Raw genomic sequence first — 8,612 nt, forward strand, 5'->3', positions numbered from 1 at the left:
ATCTAACAAAAATACGAAACAGCTCAAGAAGTTAAAGGGCAAATTGGTTATTTCTCAGAATAAGGAGTTACAAACAATTTATGGTAGGTGTGCAAGTAATCTCCTCTCAATAGTGCACCTTAAGTCATGATTTATTTTCACTAAACACAATCATTTCACTCTCTCTCCTACTCCCACCAAGTTTTGGAAAACCGTTCGGATTCTCCCTCCCATTATCAAACTTCGCCCAGCTCATCTCCTCTCAGAACCTTGCCAACAACATCACTCCATCATGAAGTTTAACACCGACATTTCTGATTCTGAAGACAAGAACATTACTGAGCAACAAAGTGTAGATTTCTGCACTCCAAAAATGGTTAAACCTCTCACTCGTTCCTTCCATCGATTCTAAGAAGCGAATGGTTTCCAAGTCTTCTACAGATATAAGGAAACCTGTAAAGAAGGGAAGCTTAAAACGATCTGAAGCTCTTGTTGAGGAGAAAAACCAACCTAATGCTACTAAGGAAGGCACCACCACTCAGGGTTCGAAGAAGATTGATAATGAAGAGGCCTATCAGATATCCTCAAATGTTGCAACACCAGTTTGTGAAAAAGGTAATCCTGATTCAACTCTGAATGCTGATGTGCTTATTTCTGATAATAAGTTAGGGTCAGAAGATTTGAGTACTGTCATGAAACATTCTGAAAACATAGATGTTGATGATTTTGGTAATGAGATTAGAGTTGATGACTCTGTTGAAAGTGATCCTGAAAAAATCGATATTCAAAGGGATGTCGAGCTGGATGTTGAAACATCACTAGGTCAACCTGATACCCCTTTAGATGGTGTTGAGACTGGGACTAATGAAATAGATCTTAGTTTTAAAACTACACCAGAGGAGGATGTAAATTCTGGAAATTCCAACAACAGCTCTAATGCTAAGGAAAACAGAGGATCAGAACGTGAATCTGAGATGAATGATGAGGGAGTAGACTCCTGTGACAAAGAAGATGATGAAGATATGGTTGAAGTTGATAAACATGACTTGGATAATGTCCCTCAGGTACAGACCTTTGAGGTTAGTTTGGCGAAGAGATTAAGGAGCAACAAAGGGAAAGTTGTTTTCTCTAAAAGTGAGCACCTTAAGATGACAACTACTGCTATGACAAATAAAAGATAAACAAAATCTGCTGTTGTTGGCCCCAAGAAATCTTGGAGTAAAATGATAGTGAAAACTGCTGCTGGAAATTCAAGGAAGAGGAAGGTTATCTCTTCAAGTGAGTCTGAGTACAATGTTGAGGAGGATGTTCTAAACATCGCCCCCTGTAAAAATAAGAAGACAGCTGGGAAGAAGACTCTGCAGACCGTGGCAAGTGTGCCCATTGACAAAGTTTCCTTTCATCTGCCGAAAAATGCACTAAGATGGAAATTTATCTATCATAGGAACTGGCTTTGGAAAGAGAACTAGGTAAGGAGGCTCTAGAAATTGAGGCTGTAATGGAGCTCATTAAAGAAGCAGGTCTAATGAAGACAGTGTGTAATCTTGGTGATTGCTATGAGAAGCTTGAAAAGGAATTCCTGGTGAACATCCCTGATGAATGTGATGATCCCCTTAGCAGAGAATATCAGAAGGTGTTTGTACGAGGAGAATGTGTCAACTTCTCTCCAAACATTATTAACTAATTTCTTGGTGTTGAAGAAACCAACATTCCTAAGCTGGAGATAACAGACAGCCAAGTGTGTAAGGAGATCACTGCAAATCAGATCATGGTTTGGCCAAAGAAGAAAAAGATTTCATCTGGAAAACTGTCAGTAAGGTATGCTATCTTGAACAGGATTGCGGCTGTAAACTGGGTTCCTACCACCCACTCCTTTGATATTGCTACATGTCTGGGTAAGTTTATATATGTTGTAGGGTCTAAGTCAAAGATGGATTTTGGCACCTACATTTTTGAACAAACTGTCAAGCATGCCAAATCTGATGTCGTGAGGTGTCTCATTGCATTCCCTACCCTGCTATGTGGCGTTATGTTAGAACAACATCCATGTCTTATAAATGCTGCTGATGTCCCAGAAAAGAGGGAACCACCTCTTACCTTGCACCCCAAATTATTCAGTGCTGATCATGTTCTAGACATTGTTGGAACATCTGGAAGTGCACTTGCTGCAGGAACTATGACAAAGCAGGAGATTGTAGCTGCACTCAAAGACATTTGTGTCATGATGGATGAAAGGAAAGATCAGTTTGAACTGATGATTCACTCCCTGGAAGGAGAAAGTGCAGATGCAGATGAACAAGCAGAAAATGAAGAAGGTGTTGAAGATTCTGATAGCAGTTCTGAGGCTGCTAACTAATTCTTTTGAACTTGTTTATTTAGTGGGCTATGCCCAGAATATTTTGTGCACCTGTGTGTGCCTATTTTGATTTGTAATACCTTAATACTTTGTATTTCCTTTCCTTGGTATTCTACTGGTACTATCTGTTGTTCTGAATTTATTCTTCTGGTTATTCTTCTGGTCTTTTTAATTTTATTCCTTTATACTGTTTGGCATATTTTGTGGCTAAAAAGGCGGAGAGAAATTGGATATATACTCCCTTTCTGTATATGTGCTTTTCTGCATGTATCTTGTTTGCATTAAATTCCTAACCTTGCAGACATTATGTATGCCTGAATGATATGACTGCTATTCATGTTGCATTTATTTTGCAACTATGTCAGGTTATGTGTAGATGTTGGCACTCATGTTGCAACATCTTGATGGTCTGATGGTCTTCATGATAATCTGAGAATCTGTTCTCAGTAGTTTGTTTGTACATGTTCCTTGCTGATGTTCTCTGAAATGTTGGAATGTGTCTATAGAAGACCGGTGTAGATGTTAGCACTTGTGCTAGAACATCTTTACGATGCTTCTGGGAATCTACTTTTCTCAGATGATGTACATGTTCCCTGTAGCTGCTTTATAAAAAGTTGGAACATGTCTGTGAGACCTTGTGAAGATGTTGGCACTTAAGCTGCAACATCTTGCTGTAATTCTGAGAATTTATTTTTCTTAGAATTCTTAGTGTACATGTTCCCTGCTACTTCTTATATTATGGAACATGTCTGGATGACTTTTTAAAGACTAAGTGGTGTGTGTGACCTTTGATAGGTCTGCTAGCATGTATCTGCTGATAGGTTTGCTAGTTTGTGAATATTCTTTGAATGTCTTATGCCTAGATCCTGAAGTTTTTATGTCTATGCATTAGGAGCTTGTTAAGGGTTCAGATTTTCTGTATTCATGTATTCAGGGGGAGTAATGGAATATTCCGGTAATTAGTCACTCATAAATTCATATAATCAGGGGGAGTGATACTTCTATGTGTGCTTGTGCTAGTCGAAGCTGGGTGAAGGATGTTAAGTCAGAAGTTTAAACATCTGTGTATGTCACTTGTAAGTAAGGGAATTTATTTTTACCTTGCTTCTATATGCTGTTGGTGACAGTACTCTGAAGGCATCCAAGTATGTCCCATGCAAGTGTAGGAATTAATCTTTCTGTGCTTCTATGGTTGGTTGGTGACAACACTCTGTAGGTATGAGAAATTTACTTTCTCCCTTGCCTCTATGTGTGGCAGGTACTCCTGTCTGACATTCTGAAGGATGTTGGAACATCCTATATCTATAGCACTGGAACTCAGTTTTCCACTACTCTTGAGAGAAGTTGCATCTCTTTACCTCTGTGTGGGAATTTGTTTTCCCTGAATGTAGCATAGGAATTTATTTTTTCCTCTGCTCTAGGGCTGAAGGATGTTGAAACATCCTTTGTACAAGAACTTATGTTCCCTAGTTGTAGCTCAGGAATTTATTTTTCCTTTGCTCTTGAGACTATGCTATTGATCTGATCCGCTGTTGCATGTCTCTGATCCAGTGTAATACCTCTACCAGTTGAAGCTGTGATTGAAGATTTGTGAGGTATTCTTGTATGCACACTCTTGCTATCTCTAGAGTGATACTACCTGCTACATCTTCTTCTTGAATATGTGCTCGTGATGACTTGAGGAAGTGTATCTATGGTATCTCTTTGGATTCTATGTGCTAGCTGTTTCTTCATAGGTATGGGTTCATGCTCTTGGAGAAATGGTCTTCTGTATCCCTCTGTTTTATATGTTTTGGCCTTAATTTGTTTTAGCCAAAAATTTGCCAAAGGGGGAGATTGTTGGGTATTTGTGTTGGCTGCATTATTGCTAAAACAAATATCCTTGTTTTGTAAGTTGGAATTAATATTCCAACATGTGGTTAGGCAACTCTGTAAGATGTTGGATACAATGTTCCAACATCCTGGCACGGTTTAGTGTGCCTGGGTTCTTGCCTAAATATATGTGCGCCCTTTATTGTTTACGGAAACAATATTTCATTTACTTATTGATCAAGCAACGCGCATATCATCTAAGAATCAGCTGTGGAATATTTCTAAAGTAGATATTTTGTTTTAGGAAATATTTGTTATATTTGGAACGCTCCTATAAATGTTCTGACATTTTAGGACTTTCTAGATTAGTTTCTGATTCTTGTTTTGCAGGTTAGCTTAACCGATCTGTAAGTTACTAAAGCCCAATGATTTATTTAGCCCAAGCTGCATCAGTATAAAAGGAAGACTTCAAGACCTAATTACTCATTCAAGCCGTCATACTTAAAAGTTTAGATTTTTAGGGTTTAAGTCTTCATGTATTATGTTCTTGTATCGTTTGTGTACCTTTCTTGTGTCGCCTGTGATACTTGTTTAAGACTGAGTGTGTGAGTTTGATACTCTTGTGTACTAGACCGAAGTTGTGAAACAAGGTTCTAGTTGATTGTGTTGGAAGGTAACTTCTACTTTTGTTTTGGTTGAGGTCTGATATGGTCACTGGGGCAGTGACTGACCATTAGGATAGTGAGATGGGATCTCAGATCTAGGAGTTCCTAGGTTGAAGTCTAGACGGGTAGGTCTTAGGTCATATAGTGTAAACGAGAAGTTTGGTGAGAGCTTTTGAATAAGGACTACACTAGTGGTTTTCCTTCCTGGCTTGGTAGCCCCCAGACGTAGGCGTGTTGTGCCGAACTGGGTCAACAAACTCACTGTGTTCTTTACTTTCTTGTAATTTATTTTTCTTGTTTTTACTTCTGTTTTATCGCGCGATGTTGGAAAATTAACTGGAACATTGCAGACGTTATAACCTCTGACAGAACATTTAAAACCAGTACGCTAGAATTTCACAGTCTTATAATTTGCATACTCTTGTGTTTTTCGACTTAGACTACTTGCACTTGAATACTTTCAACAGAGATTTGTACATCTCATAAGACCCCTTCGAAGAACATTATTGTTCACTTCATCAAACCTTAATTCCCATAGCGTCTTACATACTTTCAAGTGTCGCATCTTGTTAGATAATAACTATACTTGTTCCAACATATTACTTCAATTTTTCTAAACATTGGTATACGGGTTCTTGGTACAAATAAATGCATGACTTTTTAAAAGAATATTGCGAAACCAAACTCATAATGGTACTGCAGAACCACAGGACGAGTTACTATAGATTTTGAAAAAGGTTAACAACTCGCCTCAAGTTCGTCAATGACGAGTTGGTCCTGAAGTCCACAAGTTTTAAGTGAGCTTACTTGCTTATGATGTGTGTCATTGGTTTCGGAATATAAAGATATCATATTTTTAAATATACTTCGTCTCCAAGTCCCTTAGTACCCATCTTAACCTTAAGAGTTATAAAATCATGGTTTGACATTATTAAATCAAGTATCCTTATCACTTAACAAGTTAAGCACATGTGGGTATGAACCTTATCGTACATAACTCATGAATCGTATTTCCTTTCATGATAAAATCCTCAAACTTCAAAAGTAGATTCTTTCATATTCCTTCTTAACTTATATGTATATCTCAGAGATGCACATTACTGCATAACATAAATCATGTAGGATCTTTGACCCACCAGACAATATCTCGTTCTCTTGTTACAAGAACATTGAACTTGAATCTTCGAAACATCGTATTCGGATAATGGTCGCGTGTTGTTATCTTCTCCCGAATGAGACCTCTTCTTCGAATACCGGTTATCACACTTGATATCTTAATCATTACTGATGACAGTCCGTCATTCCATATTTTCAGAGTCTTTTTAGTTAAGTGTTTAGTCTATTTTATTAGTTTAGTATTTAATTTAGAGTCATTTTAAATAAATTGTAGTTTTTGATTTATTGAGTCAAATTATATGTTATTGTTATTATTGGTCAATTAGTATAGTTAGGAAAGTGAATAAAACAAAAACATGGTATTATGAGTGAAGGTGATTGGCCAAAGAAGTTGAAATAAAAGAAAAAGATACAACACGAACAACATGCTTGGGGAATTAGGAAGACAAATGGGCCTTGACCCAAGTTGGTAGTGCTGACCCGAGATGCACATGAAGCAAAGTGACTTGGAAATTAAGAAAGAAAAACGGCACAGGGAAAATATAAAAGCATCACGCTTTGGCAAAAACAGAGGACGGCTGATACAGGAGATTACGGTTTTGAAAGAAAAAGAAGCCGCACGCGTACGAGAGAGAGGGGAAGGCACATGAACATAGAAGAACTTCATCAACAGTAGCCATTGAAATTAATTTGAGGAGCAACGCCGACAACGACGGAACTCTATCGGTTTATTTTCTTTTATGTTGTTTATCCCTTTCATCATGTCTAGCTAATTTCCTTTGATTAGGTCTGAGATGATTTTAATTTGAGTTGTTTGAACCATGTAATTGTATAAACTCTTTTCAATACAATTATAATCCTTGTTTTATTCAGAATTGTTTGCTCTTAATGCTTTTTGTATATTGATCACATATAAACTGAATTCAAATATCAATTGACTACTGACCCTAGCTATTGAATTGGATCTAATAATTCTGGTTAATCTAACGGGTCAGTCTAGGGATAGATGATTGTTAGGTTATGACATAAAAATTAACGTGCATAAAGCCTTCAACGGTTACGAACTCACCTAAGGGATTAGGGTGTTGTAGCTTTAGAAGTGTGTTCTGAGTCACGGGATTGATCAAAACTATTTTGTTAATTTGTCGTGAGTCTAGGAGAATAATTGTAGAGACTAGGTGCAATTTACCAAACAGCGATAATTAATTGATTCGAAAGACCTAATCACTTTTTATCTCTATATTTTCCAAAACCATTTATTTTTATTTTACTTGTTGCTGAACTCAATCAAATATATGCTCTACATACTCGCTATTTGTTAAATCCTTTATTTTAACGCTTTTGCCGAGTAGAAATTGAAACAGTCCCTGTGGATACGAACTTATAAATTTTATTACTTCGATATATTTTTAGTACACTTGCTAAAAGTCTATCAAGTTTTTGGCGCCGTTGCCGGGGACTGTTTAATTATTTCAACAAGGCAATTACGTTATAATTTAGGGTTTTTGCAATTTAATTTTTCTGTTTTTAATTTTTTATTTTTCTGTTTTCATATTCACTTGATTACTTTGCGTTGTGCAGTGCTACTAAGGTATTTTGCTGTTTATGCGAGGTAAACAGAGCTCGGACGACTTAGAGTACGATCCGGAAATTGAAAGAACTGCTAGAGCACTTCCGAAAGCTGTCCGATCGCAAAGGTTAGCTCAATCCGTTCCACCGGGTGTTCGAGAACAAGTACCGGAGCAACTCTCAAGTGAATCTGAAACAATCTCTTCTCCTAAATCTGCAACTATGGAAGGAGAAGGAGTTGTACCACCGAGACCTAAGCTTGGAGACTACGGGTTAGCCACTCATCGCGGTCAACTGACCCACACTTTTCAACCAGCTAACCCCGTAGCGTTCGACATCAAGACAACTGTCCTCAACGGTTTGAGGGACAAGCAATTCGATGGGACTGAAGCTATGAGTCCTCATGAACACTTGAGCCGTTTTGCTGAAACCTGCGAGTTTTGTGTGCAACCAGCCACCGTGACTGAAGCACAAAAGAAGTTAAGGCTATTTCCTTTCACCTTGACGGGAAGAGCAAAAGATTGGTTGCTAACAATTCCAAACGGGACTGTCCAAACATGGGAAGAGTTAGAGCTGAAGTTCTTGGAGAAATACTTCCCTATGTCTAAGTATTGGGACAAGAAGATGGAGATCTCTAACTTCAAGCAAGGAGAAGGTGAATCATTGTATGATGCTTGGGAGCGATTCAATTTGCTTCTTAAGAGATGCCCAAATCATGAGTTCACCGAGAAACAATACCTCCAAATCTTCACTGAGGAGGTGACTCCAAACACTAGAATGTTCTTAGATGCTTCTGCGGGAGGTAGTCTCAAAAGCAAAACTGATCATGAAGTACAAGCTCTAATTGAAAACATGGCTGGCAATGAGTATCATGATCAAGCTAAAAAGAAAGAAAGAGGAGTGTTTGGGGTGAGTGAGCAAACTGCTATCCTTGCTAACCAAGCAGCGATGAACAAACAAATTGAAGCTCTAACTAAGGAGTTTCAAGGCTTCACTTTGGCCCATAAACAACAACAAGTAGCTGCAATCAAGTGTGACTTATGTGGTGAAGAACATCCCAACGGTGAATGTGTTCCAGAAGGGTCAAATGAAGAAGCTAACTTCATGGGAGGTTA

At 38.0% G+C, this 8,612-nt stretch overlaps 1 protein-coding gene and 1 non-coding gene across 2 annotated transcripts; one reads left to right on the forward strand and one right to left on the reverse strand.

Moving 5' to 3' along the window:
* The first annotated feature begins 1,202 nt into the window (after positions 1 to 1,202).
* LOC146906403 (uncharacterized) lies at positions 1,203 to 2,335 on the forward strand. The gene is made up of 3 exons (XM_085728815.1): positions 1,203 to 1,349; positions 1,424 to 1,612; positions 1,697 to 2,335. The coding sequence occupies exons 1-3, from the start codon at positions 1,203 to 1,205 to the stop codon at positions 2,333 to 2,335; spliced, it is 975 nt and encodes a 324-aa protein (XP_085584941.1).
* Positions 2,336 to 8,112: 5,777 nt separating this feature from the next.
* LOC146906404 (small nucleolar RNA R71) lies at positions 8,113 to 8,219 on the reverse strand. Its single transcript, XR_015020958.1, has one exon. It is a non-coding gene; the product is annotated as a small nucleolar RNA R71 (small nucleolar RNA).
* Between the last annotated feature and the right edge of the window lie 393 nt (positions 8,220 to 8,612).

The sequence above is a fragment of the Medicago sativa genome, chromosome 7 (assembly GCF_051527215.1).
Source record: "Medicago sativa cultivar Bolivia chromosome 7, Bolivia_mono, whole genome shotgun sequence".
Taxonomy (NCBI): Eukaryota; Viridiplantae; Streptophyta; class Magnoliopsida; order Fabales; family Fabaceae; genus Medicago; species Medicago sativa.

Bases quoted from the DNA above. Each gene is read 5' to 3' on its own strand.
- LOC146906403 (XM_085728815.1), top strand. From the start codon at position 1,203: ATGATAGTGAAAACTGCTGCTGGAAATTCAAGGAAGAGGAAGGTTATC. The intron at 1,350-1,423 runs GCAAGTGTGCCC...TATCTATCATAG, and splicing joins AGAAGACTCTGCAGACCGTG to GAACTGGCTTTGGAAAGAGA. The intron at 1,613-1,696 runs GTGTTTGTACGA...AACATTCCTAAG, and splicing joins TTAGCAGAGAATATCAGAAG to CTGGAGATAACAGACAGCCA.